The 16,499-nt window shown below is 39.4% G+C and overlaps 1 protein-coding gene across 5 annotated transcripts in view; it reads left to right on the top strand.

Moving 5' to 3' along the window:
* The first annotated feature begins 1,051 nt into the window (after positions 1 to 1,051).
* Positions 1,052 to 16,499, top strand: part of YTHDC2 (YTH N6-methyladenosine RNA binding protein C2) — a 34,144-nt gene continuing 18,696 nt past the window's right edge. For 4 of the 5 annotated variants that reach the window (XM_065045391.1, XM_065045389.1, XM_065045387.1 and 1 more), the window contains exons 1-11: positions 1,053 to 1,323; positions 1,756 to 1,846; positions 4,076 to 4,272; positions 6,820 to 7,019; positions 7,608 to 7,774; positions 10,532 to 10,634; positions 11,812 to 11,968; positions 13,976 to 14,083; positions 15,097 to 15,245; positions 15,643 to 15,778; positions 16,091 to 16,217. In XM_065045391.1, the coding sequence (XP_064901463.1) occupies positions 1,140 to 1,323; positions 1,756 to 1,846; positions 4,076 to 4,272; positions 6,820 to 7,019; positions 7,608 to 7,774; positions 10,532 to 10,634; positions 11,812 to 11,968; positions 13,976 to 14,083; positions 15,097 to 15,245; positions 15,643 to 15,778; positions 16,091 to 16,217 (1,619 nt within the window). In that variant the 5' untranslated portion in view covers positions 1,053 to 1,139. Of the gene's footprint in view, positions 1,324 to 1,755; positions 1,847 to 4,075; positions 4,273 to 6,819; positions 7,020 to 7,607; positions 7,775 to 10,531; positions 10,635 to 11,811; positions 11,969 to 13,975; positions 14,084 to 15,096; positions 15,246 to 15,642; positions 15,779 to 16,090; positions 16,218 to 16,499 lie in introns of all 5 variants that reach the window. The other variant, XM_065045388.1, reaches the window with a different exon arrangement.

Below are 16,499 nucleotides of genomic sequence, written 5' to 3'. Positions count from 1 at the left end.
TGAGCTTTGCATACAGCTTTGGTAGAGGTCTCTTAAAAGATACTTTCCAGGCAGCTACACCAGGCAGTGTTTATTTGTTAATAATTTAGTTCAACACTTAAGTATATATTTGAGGAATAGTTTTCTGTTTCTATTTCCAAAGTAGCAACCTCCAATAGCTAATCCTGTGTCACATCCAAGAGGGTTTTTTTGTTTGTTTGTTTTATTCATATCTTCAGCATGGAGTCAAAGGGCAGCAGGAAAAGATGATAATTCCAGCCAAAGGTTTATATACTGATCTAAAGATTACAAATCTCTTATAACGATGATTGGCTAAACAACTTCCTTTCGGAATGCCAGCTTGAAAAATTACTTGCATTTTACAAAACCAATGTCAAGTAATACTTTGCAGGGAATAGGCTAAGGACTGCAATGATCTTACCCACCTACATTTAATGCCATTCAATTAAATTACATTATTTATGTCCAGACAGGTATCAATGCTAGTTTTTTAGGTGCTGCCAATTGTACGCTATTTCAATGATATATGTTTTAACAGCCCAGTGGAACAAACAAGCAAACAAACCAAGAACACAAAATTTCCTTCACTTTCCAGTACAATTTTGTATTTGGCTGACACCGCTTTCGGGCATGCACCGCCGCACAGGTAACTGTACTGCAGACACCGCGGAAGGCACTTCTGCCGTTCCTCCGGTTTAGCAAGGCAGGTTTCATGACCCAGCTGTCACGGTCACCGAGGTCACAGCGCTGCCGGCAGCTGCAGGCGACACAGCGCACCGCCCGCGCTATTTACTGGCGTTCACCCCGCCCAGGGCGTCCGCGACTGTTGCGAACCCTCCGCTCCCCGGGAGGTCGGCGCCTCGCCCGGGACCTGCGCCCCGCCCCACGCGGAGGCGCCGCTGAGAAGCCATCGCGGGAAGGAGACGGACGGGCCTGAACCTTCGACCCCACTCCCCCTCCCGCCGCCAGCTCTCGCCACGCCCCCGATGCGCTGGGGGCGGAGCCTCCTGCCCGCCCCGCCCCGTGTGAGGGCGTTACGGCGCTGCGGCGGCGTGGCCCCGCCCTTCCGCAGACGGTGCTGTGCCGGCAGCGGGCCGCCTTCCCGCCGCGGTCTCAGCGACACGCCGAGGTGTGGAGCCATGTCCCGGCCCAGTAGCGTCTTCTCGCCGCAGTCCTGCGGGGGCTCCAGTGCCCCCGCCGCCTCTGCCGGCCCGGCGGCGGGCCGCGGCCGAGGCAAGGGGCTGAAGGATATCCGCGTCGACGAGGAGGTGGAGATCGCGGTGAACCTCGCCCTGGACCGGTTCCGTAGCGGAGAGGAGAAAGGTGCGCGGCGGCAGCCCGGCCGCGGGGCGGAAGGGTGGGCGGGGGCGCCACGGCTGGCAGGTGCGCCCCGCCTGGCAGGGGGGCCTGGCGCGGTGGGGAGCCCGGGCAGCGGTGAGCACCCGGCCTGGGCCGGCGCGGGGAGCTGAGGCCCGCAGGGGCTGACACATCAGGGCCCCGCCGCTCGGCAGCCGCTCGCCAGCAGAAGTGTCTCCTCAGCTCCCTTCTGCCCGGGTAAGATGGCTTGCTTGTGAGCCCTGCGTTGCTCACAGGTGCGAAGGGACAGCACTGCCCTTAGTCCCGTTGTTCACGGGAGGTCGTGACAGGTTTAGGTTTGGGGACTGAAAAACTCGTAGCGTTGAGATAGCCTGTCAAGAATACTGTGTGATGTGTTATGTTTGCCTTTTTTTTTTCTTTTTAAAATTATTTTCCTAGAAATGGAATTTCCCTCTTCTTTCACTAGTACTGAAAGAGCATTTGTTCACCGGCTCTGTCAGTCTCTTGGACTCATATCTAAAAGTAAAGGGTAAGTTAAAGTCTGACTGTTATTTTATTTTTTCTTTGCTTGGTGAAAATATATGGAATTTCATTGCTAATGTTAAAATTACCTATGTTTGTAGCGTGTCTGGCACTGTTGCAGGGAACAGTACTAGAGGGAAAGGTTTTAAAAGTGCAATAAAAATAAATGTCTTTGTGCTTTCCAAAAAAAGTCCTGAGCTTGTGACATGCTTAGTGTGAGATAGCTTGCCATGATACTGTTTATGTCTCTTTCTTTTACTCTGATCTTTTGAAGAGAAAACCCATATTTGTTGACATGATAAGCTTGTGTGAAAGCTGAGAATCTGTTTCACTTGGGAGTTCAGGTGGCAAAGCAACAGGGAAGTTCCAGGAAAAACCCAGACAGATGGAGTGTGTTGTATAACCTGTGTGTGTGGACTGCTGTAAAACCATAGCAGCGTTTGCTGTTCCCCAATTTTGTTTATACTTCATGATTCTTGTAGAAATAGTATAAAATGCTATTTCTCTGATCTATGCTTAAGGAGTAAGAACTGTTCAGCATTGATTGTGTTGAGTGTATAGCTTGGTTTCAGAAGACCTTATTCAAGCATAGTGCAGTTCAAATGAAGTTACGCTTCCAATGTGATTCCAGTCTTGAGAGTGATATATCTAATTTTTTGCCACAGTTACCCAACACAGTAAATTTGGCTGAACTGCCGTATCTTTGCATCATATTTTGGGAATACAGAGTGTTAGAAAGCAGTGTCAGGTGTGTGCAAATGGTTAGCAGGAACGTGATTGGATTGTACAGTGCTTCTCCTTAACCGTAACTGGTAAACCCTGCTTGAACCCTTGTTGAGTATTTGTAGAGCTTTGTGTCTCTGAGCAGCTCCCTGGTGGATTCTACAGTAGTTTTCGTGGTGGTTTTCATAAAATATCTTGAGTTAGAAGGGACCCATAAGGATTGTCGAGTCCAACTCTCTGCTCTCACAGGATTACCTAAAACTAAACTGTAGGACTAAGAGCACTGCCCAGATGCTCCTGTAACCACGTCTCTGGGGAGGCTGTTCCAGTGACCAACCTCCCTCTCAGTGAAGAACTTTTTCCTAATGTTCAGTCTGAACTTCCCCTGATGAACTACACACAGCATGTGAGGTGGGGCTGCAGCAGTGTCTTGTAGAGTGCAACAACGACACCCTGGTGTTTTGTTTGTTTGTTGTTGTGTTTTTTAAACAAACAAGCCAAACCATAAAAGCTTCACAAATGTGGAGTTTTCAGGGTGATATGTAGCACAGGGAATATTTGAACGGAAATTTAAACAGCTAAGAAGAAGGGAGTATTTGCCTGGGAAGACAGAAGAATTTAATAATGCATTGCACATTTAAGAAACATAGGTTTCCTTTTAAAAGAAATTCAGATGTTCTAGTCATGTATAGTGTCCCCAGATTTCCTCGCTATTCATGTTTACAATAACTTTTGAAGTGATCAGTCTTTAAAAGCTTGATGATGATTTACTTTTATTATTGAATTTCTAGATTTCATTTTCAGAGTGTTGATATGTCCTTGTAGCCCAGGCACAAGATAGTTCAGTTTCAAACATATTTACAGTAATTCTTTGCTTTTCAGTATCATAGTGCAGTCTGAGAAAAGAAATGCAGTGTTACAATTAAGTGCTTTAGCTCTGATTCTACATTGTAAATCTTTGATAACAGACATCCTGGGAATCTAATTTGCATTACTGGATTTTATTAATGCTTGGAATATCACTAGAAGGCTGCTTGTGTGTCTGTTATGTCTATTTGTTGATTTTTAACCTCTAAAGTTCTTAAATTAGTCTAGAAATCAGTTTTGTGTAATACCTCTCAGTATTGATTGATATAGTGATTGGTGGAGCTGACTCGTCTTTTGGGAGGCAAAGGCAGTGACAGACCTTTAACAGAAAGGCAGCAGAACAGTGTTACGTTATCGAGGCCTAGTGGTAGTGTTGCGCTTGGCGTAGTGACCCGAAGTCTGCCGTGTCTGTGCTCCGTTGTTTTGTGTGTGTGGAGTGCTTTTGGTGGTGGATATTGTGGATGCTTCTGTTATTTTGGTGTGTGTTGTGCTATATATGACACTATTTGGAAGTTTCTAGTTATGACATTACATTTGAAGATAATCTGACAGGCATCTTGAAAGATTTATGGCCAAAGATCATTACATAGCAGTACATAGCTTACTTATTCTTGAAACTCCTTTTTTTTATTTTTCCTCCTCCCAGGAAAGGAGCAAATCGATACCTGACTGTAAGGAAGAAGGATGGCTCAGAACTAACACATGCAGTAATGATTTGTTGCTTGGCTCCAAGTATAAAACATGCTATTCGGAGTTTCATTCAAAGATTTCCTGTCACAAATAAAGAACGAACAGAACTTCTGCCAAAGACAGAGCGAGGAAATGCGTGTGCTGTTGAATCTGGTATGTTCAGTGTGTCTTCTGATATGGACTTGTGAATCGACACTGCTTAAAAATCCCAACCCATGACCGAAGCACAAACCAAACCCTTTCCTTTTCTGTCTCCTGTCCTGTCCCAACTGACACCTCACTAATTTTCTTGACTTTTAATTTTTAATATAGAGTCTCTTAAAACTGGTTTCGTGAGGAGCTTAGGCAGTTGTCACCTGCATTCCACTGTCTCTCTTGTGCCAACTTACTTTTGAATCTTGGAGCCAGTTTGAACCAAATTTATTTGGAAATAAATTTCTGAAATGGGAGTTACCTAAAAGTTCTGTGAGATGAGATTGAAGAGAGAGCTATTACCATGACCACTGTACAGGAACACCCTTAGGAGAACATGAGTCTTGCTATTCTGCTTATAAAAACGTATGTTATTGATAAAATAAGAAGTTTATTGTTTGTTTTGTCTTCTTCTAAAATAGATTTGGTCCCTGAGAGACTACTAGCTAGACTTCATGATTTCTAGAATATGAAAGAGTTCGCTGGAAGACAAAGTTCTGATACATTGGGTTTTTTTTAAAACAATACTTTTAAGAAGATTATTGCGTTAATGGTTATGAGCGTAGGAGTTGTGTTGTGTTTCTGTGTGCAAAGCTGGGTTTAGTGGGCAGAAGACTGTTGTACTGGTATGCCTTGTTTCATTGGATATTTCTGATTCTTGCTGTTTTGTACTTTTAAGTGCTTCCTTTGCTTGTTTTCTTTTTCGGTTGTTTCAATTGTTTAATAGGATTGTTTAATGAACAGAGAGAAACTACAATAAGCCTACTGAAAAGCAATTCTTTAGGAATGTAAGCCATAAACGAATTAATAGTGTACAATTTTTCTTTCCTTTTACTGATTTTTTTTGTTTTGTTTTGTTTCTTTTAATCTGTTAGCCTGTGTCTGTCTCAGTAAGACAGTGCTTGTCATTTAATGTAGAATCATAGGATAGTTTGGGTTGGAAGGGACCTTCACATATTGTATAGTCCCACTCGCCTGCAATAAGCAGGGACATCTTCAGCCAGATCAGGTTGCTCAGAGCCCTGTCCAGTCTGGCTTTGAATGTTTCCAGAGATGGGGCATCTACCACCTCTCTGGGCAACCTGGGCCAGTGTTTCACCACTCTCAGGATAAAAAATTTCTTCCTTCTATCTAGTAGATATCTCCCCTCTTTTAGTTGAAAACTATCACCCCTTGTCCTATCGCAACAAACACTGCTAAAAAAGTCTGTGACCATCTTTCTTATAGGCCACTTTTAAGGACTGAAAGGCTGCAACAAAGTCTTCCCAAAGCCTTCTCTTCTCCAGGCTGAACAACCCCAGCTCTCTCAGCCTGTCTTCACAGCACAGCTGTTCCAGCCCTCTGATAACTTTTGTGGCCTCCTCTGGCCCCTGTCCAACGGGTCCATGTCTTTCCTGTACTGAGGGCTCCTGAGCTGAACACAGCACTCCAGGTGAGGTCTCACCAGAGCAGAGCAGAGGGGCAGAATCACCTCCCTCGACCTTCTGGCCACACTCCTTTTGATGCAGCCCAGGATACAATTTGCTTTCTGAGCTGCCAGCGCACACTGCCATCTCATGTCCAGCTTTTCATCCACTGGTACCCCCAAGTCCTCAGCAGGGCTGCTCTCGATCCCTTTCTCCCGCAGCTTATATTGCTACCAGAGGTTGCCCTGACCCAGGTGCAGGACCTTGTACTTGGCCTTGTTGAACTGCATGAGGTTCACATGGTCCTGCTTCTGAAGATATATTAATCTGTTAGTCACGTTATATATAAAGTTGAATGTACAGCAAGCTTTTACTTCTGGAAAATAGCTTTTAAGGAATTATAGAACAGTATTTACAATACTGAATTTGAAGTGGTCTCCGCTGAAGACATGCAGGTTCTTTGGTTGCTTTTGCATTGCTTTTTAATACATCGTACTGCGCTGTGTGTGTCTGAAAGTCTAGATGCAGCATGGTTCAGTTTGTATGATTTAAGACAAATCTTATGGGCTAGAGTATTAGGCTATGTAAGACTGACTGAAAGGAGGTCATAAAAGACTGGGAAGGATGTGAAAGAAGGCCTATGAATCACAGTAAAGCTATCTTTTTCTCAGAAGGCATGCGTATCAGTTTGGAATAACTTAAATGTATAACTATACAGTGACTATTTCTAGGCAAACCGTGGAGGTGTGAATGTGTAAAAATGACACAAAGGCCAAGAAAATATGACAGGCTGCTTTTCTTGGGCTTAGTTTCTATTTATCTTTTTGCTCTTCATGACATTTTTTGCCTTTGAACAGTGCACTGGGATAGTCTACTTTTGTTCAATATATCTATGAAAATAATAACTCCTTTGAATGGTATTTATTTCAAGTGCCGTAACAGGATGCATTACTGTGAATACGGTTTTTAAATGTCATGGGTTTGGCACTTTAGAGATACATATAAAGTCAGGAATGTTCATTTTTATGTATGATGTTATAAGGAATGTTTTAGTGACTTTCTTTTGTATGTGTCCAAGTAAATTGTTAACTCCTCTTCACAGAAAACAGAGAAGTGAAGAAGACAAGCGGACGACTTAACAACGGTATCCCCCAGGTTCCAGTGAAAAGAGGGGAATCAGAGTTTGATTCCTTCAGGCAATCACTGCCAGTTTTTGAAAAACAGGAAGAAATTGTCAAAACAATAAAGGAGAATAAAGTTGTTCTGATTGTAGGAGAGACTGGATCAGGAAAGACTACTCAAGTATGTTTCTTTAATCAAATAAAAAAGATAATATTTATACAAAACTAATGTAAATTTTGTAATATGGATCTAATAAGGGATTGATTGATGCTGGTTTTAAGGCTTTTGTTTTCCTATGTAGTTGAAAGTCTTGTGTATTAATTCACTTCTTGCTTTTGAAATTATAAGCCAGTAGATACTTACTAAAAGCATAAATGGTTCTGCACAATTTTCTAATAGACACTAGTTTTCATTAAAGCAGTATAAACTATTGAAGGGAAAGTAGTTATGATTTTGTATAGCCCTTTTCCTTCTAAAGCTGGTTCTAGAGTTCTAGTATGTTAAAATGAAAGATTACCCACAGGTATTTTTTAATAGATTTCTCTGAAACAGGAGAGAGAAGCTTCAGCTTTTTTTTTTTATTAAACTTAAAATCTGATGTTTATTTTTGTTGCCTTGCTACTCCTTCAAGTACATTTGTAATGATAATCCTGCTGTGAATCTTCTTGCAACCTATGTAATATTGAGATGCAGTTACATTTTTTCGCTGTGATAGAAAAACTATGATTTTATCAAACTAAAAAGTAAATTTATAACACTTCTTTACAGATCCCTCAGTTCATTCTTGACGACTGTTCCAAAAATGGAACTCCCTGTCGTATGTTTTGCACTCAGCCAAGACGTTTGGCAGCTATTGCTGTGGCTGAAAGAGTGGCAGCGGAAAGAAGAGAAAAGATTGGCCAGACAATTGGTTATCAGATCCGATTAGAAAGCAGGTACTAATGATACTTCTTAAAGTCAATTGATCTTATATTGGTATCCTTAGTCTTGTGTACATTTGAACTACAGCATATTTGGGATACAGCCTGGTAAAAGCTCAGTAAGTAAAGTATAGAGGGGGTATGTTATTTCAGATTATGGAATATTTAAGGCTGAAAAAGATGGTTTTACTCCTATATTTTGCAGTTTCATGTAGCAAGTTGTATTCTGTAAGTCAATTGCAGGTACTTTCTCTTGATTACTGCTTGTAAGAGTGTGTGTCTATTTTTTTTTCCAACTTTTAATATGTATAGGTCCAAAAGTTCTGCAAGCTTTCAATGTTGGCAGGAAGGCCAACACGCTGTAACAAGTGCTAAACAGTAGAGAGTTGATAGGTGGCATAAAGGAAAAAGGTCAAAATTTGAAAGTGAATGATAAAGTCGAGCATTATTTACATATCTAGTTTGGGTTAGATTTACTCTGTTTCAGCTTTTATGTTTAAAGCATGAAGTGATAGAAAGGTAGAAATTTCTAGATCACCTGAGAAATTTGTTTCTAAAACAGGAATGGATGAAAGTCTGAAGACTGTGCGGTTTTTATGTTTTTGAACTGTGTAGATAGTGGGAGTTCCAGGAATGGGCAGCAGTTGGGATGTGAGAAGATGGCAAAAGGTACAGCTGGTTATGTTGCTGATATGGACAAATATACACTGTAACTAGTGAAAATAAATGCACTTGAACAAGACAGCCAAGTTAAAGAAGAATTTGACTATGTGTACAGAAGCTCACAAGGCTATTAAGGGATTAGAAGAGCTAGTAAAGATGAATTGTAAATAAAGTGGATGATAAATGAGTGAAAGTACTATGCTGACTGAAGAAGAGCATAGTATAGGTCAGCTCAAAATGGAAGAATTATTGGAAGCAGTGCAGAAATTCCTGCTTAAGAAGAATCACAGACCATAGAATACCAAGGTGGAAGGGACCACAAGGTTCACCTGGTCCAACCTTTCTTTGCAAAATGGATAGTCTTGAGAAGATGGCCCAGCACCCTGTCCAGCTGAATCTTAAAAGTGTCCAATGTTGGAAAATCCACCACTTCCCCAGGAAGGTTGTTCCAGTGGCTGGTTGTTCTCATCCTGAAAAATTTCCCTCTTGTGCCCAATGAGAATCTCCCCAGGAGTAACTTGCACCCATTACCCCTCATATCTTCCATGTGCCTCCTTGTAAAAAGGGAGTCTCCATCTGCTCTGTAGCCACCCTTTAAATACTGGAACATGGTGCTGAGGTGTCCCCTAAGCCTTCTTTTCTTAAGGCTGAACAAGCCCAGTTCTCTTAGCCTTTTCTCATTTGGCAGCTTCCCAGTCCTTTGATTGTCTCTGTGGCCATTCTGTGGACCCTCTCCAGCCTGTCCACGTATTCTTTTTGCATAGCAGGGACCAAAACTGAACTCAGTATTCCAGGTGTGGCTGCCAAGCGTTGAGTAGAGCTGCATAATGACTTCTTTGTCTCTGCTGCTGATGGCCTTGTTAATGCTGCCCAGCATCCTCTTGGCCTTCTTTGCTGCAGCAACAAACTGTTCACCCATATTGAGCTTCTTGTCCACCAGGACCCCAAGGTCCCTTTCCACAGAGCTTCTCCCAGCCAGATAATTCCCAGCCTGTGCTCCACTCCTGGATTATGTTTTCCCAAGTGCAAGATAGTACACTTGTCCTTGGTGAACTTCCTAAGGTTCTTGTTAGCCCATTCTTCCAACCTGTCCAGGTCATCCTATGCAGGGTGGCTCTCCCTTCCAAAGTGTCCATTTCCCCATTCAGTTTGGTGTCATCAGCAAATGTCCTCAAGGTCCACTTGATCTCTCCAGAAAAATGAATAGATTATTTTAAGAGAAAGAGCAAAAGGGAGAGACAGCAATATTTCCAACTCCAAGCAAAAAAATATGGGGGGTGGAGGTGCTTATGATAATGTGAGAGTCTTAATTTTTTAAGTTTTATTAACTGTTAGACAGCAATGAGGATTTCTAGAATTCTGCTGAAGAGAAAAGAGTAGAGATGGGTAAAGCATTTCCATCCTGGGTGTGTACCCTGAATTTAATACGTAGGAGGACTTTTGAAAGGAGGGATGAATTCTGAACTTGGAAACTAGTACCACATGTGATAAACTCGTGAGCTTGTCTTCTAGAAAAGAACTGTAGAGTATGATACAGAAGAACTTTTCAGTACTTAAGGTGGCAATGCTGGAGAAAGTTGTGGCAATCACCGTTTTTACTTGCATAGCTAACTCTGCCACAGGTATTAGAATAGTGAAATACTTGAAGAGAAAAATGAAAGTATTTTAAAAGGATCAGCTGGTTTCTTGGTGATTCAGTCAGGTATAGGCAAATACAAAGACTGCATCCAGGCTTATGCTGAACAGTTGGAACTTGTTTTTCCAAAGCACTCCACACTGGATTTTTTAGTAAGTTACACAACATGGAGATGTTCTCAAGGTTCTGTTTCACTTGCTTTTTAAAATTTATATAGCTTTGCCTCTCACCTTGTGAATCAGTCCCTTGTCTGAAGTTCTGAAGCGTAAGCACTGAGATTCATTAGGAATTGCCTGGGATTAGACACAGTTTAAAAACAAGTAGTATGTATGCATTAATTATTTGCTGAGAGAACTATAATCCTACATTGGGTGAGCAGCTGTTCAATCTTTTAATTTTCAGTAAGTAGTGGAAAGCTAGCATGCATTTAAATGGTACAAAAGGCTGAAGTATCTTTATGAACTGTTCAATAGGGTTTCTCCAAAGACGCTGTTAACGTTTTGCACTAATGGCATCCTGCTTCGCACGCTGATGGCCGGAGACAGCACTCTGTCGACAGTGACACATGTTATTGTGGTAAGAGTCCTATAGGATGGAACAATATGTGTTACCTGTTAAGTGGCAGATAAGATCCTAGTTTTCTTTATTAATTTGCTGAGTGTTTAGGGTGTTTTTGTTTGGTTAGAATCTGAATTAGTGTTAAAGACTATCTGAGTCTTTATTGTAGCATGTATCTTTTTTTAAGTGCCTTATTTTCAGTTCATGTTAATAATTTAATTTTGGAATCGTGATGCAGTTGTGGAGGAAAGAGCTCTAGATTTTTCCAAACTTCCTCTGTCAGAAAGCAGAAAACCCTTAGGGAGGCTTCTGTAGATATGATTCAATGTGGATGTGTCAGAATTTCTTGTATTATGTACTTGTTTTAGCAATACCAGGTTTACAGTCCATTTGTTTGCCCAGATGTTTTCAAGTAGTATAATTTTCAGTAAATTATTTATGTGTGCTTGTTTATGATTATGTGAATATTCCTATTGTGGAGTTTTATAAGTCAGTGGAACCAGAGTACTTATTGCAAGATTAAGTTTTCCACTGCTGAAGACAGAAAATATCTTTATAATTGTAGGTGTCTTCCTGTTTATCAAAATACAAAAAAGTGTGACGATGATTAGACATTCTTGACTTCAGCCTGAAAATCTTGTATTTGTGTCCCTGCTTCCTAAGTTCATAATATAAAACAAACCAGCAGAAAACACCAACAAAGATGATTGACTAATCAGTCATGTGCTTTAATTGTTGGTAAGCTTTGTGCATGACTCAATGGATCTAAGCAATCTAACTTTTTTTCTTATGGTATCATACATTTATTTAAAAGTTCTTCAATTATGAAGTGAGAATTTATTAAAATATTGGTAAGATTTGCAGTTTGTCACTATATTAGAAATAAGATTCAAATGTAAGAATCGGAGGAGTTTCAGAAAGTCACTTTAATCTCCGAAATCAAGGTGTATGTTAATGCTAACGCATTAACGGAGCAGTCTGCTCTGATCTGTCTATAAAACTTTTAAAAATTTTTTTGACTTTTGAATAGTTTTTAAACAAATCTGTACTTAGACTTACACATTTTAATAGATCTATAATGTAGCAGCAAATTACATATTTTAGTTTTTAAAAGAGTTCATATTTGTGAAAAGTTATAGTCTTGGATCTGTGATGTTTATCTTTTGCTGTTGTTTTTTTTTCCCTTCTCTTATAGGATGAAGTACATGAGAGGGATAGGTTCAGTGACTTCTTGTTAATAAAACTGAGAGATGTTTTGCAAAAACAGCCTAACTTGAAACTAATTATTTCTAGTGCTGCTCTAGATGCCGATCTCTTTATTAGGTATTTTGGAAGTTGCCCAGTAATACACAGTAAGTATTTATGTAGACTCTGCAATGTGAGGATATCCGCTGTAGGACTTATAGATCCTATTAAACTGTAGCAAATGATTCTGAGTAAGGGAACATGCTAAATATACTGAGAGTTACAGCAATGCTTGTTCTTTGTTGCTTGTTTTTGTTGTAGCGTATCAATTTGCACCTACTTCAGAGTGCAGTGTTTTCATCACAGGAAGTTCTGTAAGTGCAGGGGTGCCCTGGCCCCTAGCATGTTCAGTTCAAGTAGCAGGAAAAGATTCTTAAAGTGCTGATGTCCATGGTGATATAGGCCGTAGGATCTACAAAGTGTTATAGAGATTAATTAATTCCAGTACATTCTGTTTCTTCTGGCCTGACAGAGATTGCTACTGGTTACTGGAGCAAACAGAGGTAACTGTACCTGGTCACTTCAGAAATACAGTCCTAGCCAAGTTGGGTTTTCATTCTTTAATCACATGTTTCTTTATTTTAAAGGAAACTTGGTAGCTGTTAATCGAGGCAAGCATTGAGGAAAGACTTGGCAATTTATATTAATTTATGTTCGGAGTCAGAGATCTGCAGTTAACTTTTCTTTGCATTTGAATGTAATCTATCATTATTGCTGATTTCATTTGGCTGATCTTTAGTAAACCTAAAACATATGTGTGTGGGAGATGCTGTTCTTCTCTTCACCTTTCTGGGTGACCTTCCCTGGCACCTTGCAGTCTCTTCTGTTTCTACAACGGTATATAAGATTTGAAAAGGTGCCTTTAAGAGAAATGCTCTATTTTCAAAACAATCGAGTAGACTACATCAACCATCTGAATTTATGGCTATTAAAATAAGACTTGCAGACAGCTGAAGGCAGGAATCTGGAAGTGACACGTGATTTCAGTGTTTTCCAAAGTATTTTATTGGAGAGGGTAAGCCTCAGTTATAGTTGTTATGTGGCTTCCCAGTTTAGTCTTGTAGCTTCCTGTTCATTTAGATCAATACGTTTATTCAGGAGATTCTGACACTCTTTTCTGCAGTTTACCTCAGTGGTTGTACTGTTAGCAATACCAGTCTTCACAGGCTCATCACAATTGAAAAGACACTTTTCCTTTTTCCATTTTTGAGAATTTGAGGATGAAGAGAGTCTAGATACTTTGTTAATGTCATGAAAAAGATTTGATCCTCCTTTAGCAATATAGCTGACAAAATCCTCAGCACAGAAACCAAGCAGTTGTGGATTCCTGTAGCACACAGAGTTTGTGATCAGTGTTGTAAGACTTCTTCCACCACAGCTTGTAAAAGTATGTGAATTGTAGCGTGTTCTTTCTGAAGAAGAGGAATGTCTTAGATCATTTAAACTCAGCTATGGCAAATGTCTGCTAAGGGACCAGAAATTAAAATACAGATAGTTCTTCATGTGAAAAATAATCCTTGAATGTCCATAAATAAGGTCCAGAAAACAGTGATAATGAAAAAGAAATCAGAGTATGTTATTAGGAGGTAAAGCCCCTTTAGAATGTCTCACTAAAGAAAGCCAATTTTGGCTAAAGCAATTGAGGAAACAGATAAAAAAAGTAGGTGAGTAGAAAGGTGGCAATCTGCTTGTGGGATCCTGCACTAAAGCTGTATGAATTACTGTTATGTTTTGTAATCCAGGTGGCAGCCTTACACAGGGAATTGTTTTCTGTAACCCTAGAGAAAAATGTTTATATTCTTATTCTCATTTTGATAAAATTGCAATGACAAACCATCGATCATGTGCATCTCTTGCTATTACGCTTCAAGAGGTTAATGAGAAATAAAGTACCCCGCTGATATTACCCTTTTGAAATGTTTTGTTTTGTGGCCTACTAATCTTAAGAAAATAAAGTCCAGTGAAGATACTCTTACAAGATTTTTCAAGGAAAGTAACAATTACTTGTATCAGGCCCTAATAAGTTTTTGTCTCTGCAAAAATGGTCTTAAAAATTAAGGTTATGAATGAAGCTAGGGAATATCTAATATTTTATGAACTATTTATCCTTTCAGTACAAGGAAGACCTTTTGAAGTTAAGGAGATGTTTTTGGAAGACATTTTACGAAGCACTGGGTATACAAACAAAGAGATGGTAAAGTACAAAAAAGAGAAACAGCGAGGTTGGTGGACTTCTTAATTGCTAGGGCTAAGAATGAGTCTCACTGATTGAACAACTAAACAGTGTGAGTGGCTGTTAAAATTCCAGAGTTAGAATATTAAGTGAGACATGACTAGGTGACAGCAAGTGTCTTTAAATTCTTGGTGGTTACATTATTGAAGTAGATTATGTAACTTAAAAAAAAAAAAAATCACTTTTTTTCATGGTTGCATTATTTTTGCCTTCAATTGGCAAATATTGTATTTTCCTCAGCTATTCTAGAGGAGAATTGCATATAATTGGGGGCCTTACCCACATGAAAGCTATAGAAGAGATACTATGTGTTGACTGTGAGTGCAAACTGAAGTGCGGCTGTGGAAGAGGGCTGGATTTTGTACATCTTGCACAGAAGTGGTTGCTATTAGTAACATTTTTCACTGCATTCTTCAGACATGGATGTATTTACTATGTATAGCCCTGAAGCATTAACACACTTAATATAGCTGTTTGTTTTAAAAAAAAAAAAAAAAAGTTGGGGGGAGAAAACAAAGCTATAGAGTATGATCCTGACTACATGTTTATTGTGGTGCTCAGCTTTGATCACTGTGGATAGGAAGGTTTGGTTAAGGCACTGGTGTCCTCATCTGTTGCTTCTAGTGTATGCAAAAAAGAGTTCTTACATGCAGGAGCTATATCATTTTGTTGCTTCACTTCTGGAGAAAGACCTGTACTGAGAATTGTGTAGAAAATATTTACATAGGAAGCTCATTTGAATGCAGTAAGTTGGAATACTGGAGACCTAAAGGGATTAAGGATCCAAGTGGTATTTTTTTACCTTGTTTTTGTAGCAGATGTTTGCAGTGGTGTACTTCGGGTGCCCTTAGTCATGGAATTTATGTTTGACTGGTAACAGCATTTTAGATTAAATAAAAGATTGAATAGGTAAAACTTTGTGACTTGATATAACTATTTTTTATCACTGTGGATAATTAAGATAACTGTAAAACCTTTTTTTTTAACTTTTATGAATTCTAGAAGAAAAACAGCAAAGCACTCTTACTGAGTGGTGTTCTGCTCAAGAAAGTAATAGCAAACTGGAATCTCAGAGACAAAGATCTGTCTCAAGTGCAATTGAAGAGTATAATCTGTTGGATGATGGTGGTGACACAGTGTTTACTCAACTGGTAAGTTTTTCCTTTTGTTGGAAGAGATGTTTAAATCTGTGTTATATTAGTACTACCCATTTTAAGACTGTTTTCCAAACAGTTTTAAAACTCTCCTGGAGTGTTTCCAGAAGGATATTAACTTATTTTAAGCCTTTTTTTAATTAGCATGAACTACTTTAGGTAAGGTGTGCTTTTCAATTATGATGGTTGCACATAACTTCTATTTATAGCAAATGGCTAGACTGCCATTGTTTAAAGTACTTGCAGATGATCCAATAAATGCTTTAACTGTTACCCGAATGCTGTATTTCCGGTTGTCTCTTGAAAAACCGTTCCAAGTCTTTGTGTCCAATATGTGAGAGTAAAGACAACTTTTTGAAGATACTAATCTTTTAATGCTGTGTTTTCTCTTCAGACTGAAAAAGATGCGAATTGCCTTGAACCATGGCTAATAAAAGAAATGGATTCTTGTCTTTCTGACATCTGGTTGCATAAAGATGTTGATTCCTTTGCTCAGGTGTTACATCTCATTTTAACTGAAAATGTCAGTGGTAAGTTTCTCATCTTACTCCATAAGAAAAACCAACCTCAAAATTACTAGAATTTCTGTGACTGCTTTGTCTCCAATTTCAAGTGTTGTTACCTTTGAATTCTCATACCTGTTAAAAAAATAGAGTTAGTAGAATTAATGAATTTTGTATTTATTTATGTTGTGCTTGCTTTGAAGTATTGACAGATATGGGATGAAGTGAGAAAACGAGTTCGCTTTGGGCTGGGTTTTGAAGGTTATGTTCATACTATATTTAGATGAGAAAATAATGTTTTTATTGGGTGTGCTGATTTTGTTTTTCTGTACTTCTCAGTTGATTATAGGCATAGTGAAACCAGTGCAACTGCACTAATGATTGCTTCAGGGAGAGGCTTTCTGAGTCAAGTAGAACAACTGATCAGTATGGGAGCAAACATCCACTTGAAATCATCCAATGGCTGGTAAAACCACACAGATAAACTGAAACATAGATTTGTTTGTCAATATAAAAATGAGACAGAAATTTCTGTAACGTCTAAACTAATCTACTAGCTTGTAAGACTACTATAAGCACTAACAGGTTTTGACAGTCTAAACAATTTCTAGCTTCTGTTCATTACATTACTTTCTGTAAATTATAAATCAAAGTTTTAATTGACGAGTCTTGAATATGGGATATACCCTCTTGGTTTCATTGAGCCTGATTTAACACACTGCTAAGAAGAAAAATTAGAATCTTTCTT

Source organism: Columba livia, chromosome Z (assembly GCF_036013475.1).
Source record: "Columba livia isolate bColLiv1 breed racing homer chromosome Z, bColLiv1.pat.W.v2, whole genome shotgun sequence".
Classification (NCBI taxonomy): domain Eukaryota; kingdom Metazoa; phylum Chordata; class Aves; order Columbiformes; family Columbidae; genus Columba; species Columba livia.
The sequence above is the reverse complement of the archived record's forward strand: the minus strand, read 5'-3'. Positions and strand labels throughout refer to the sequence as shown.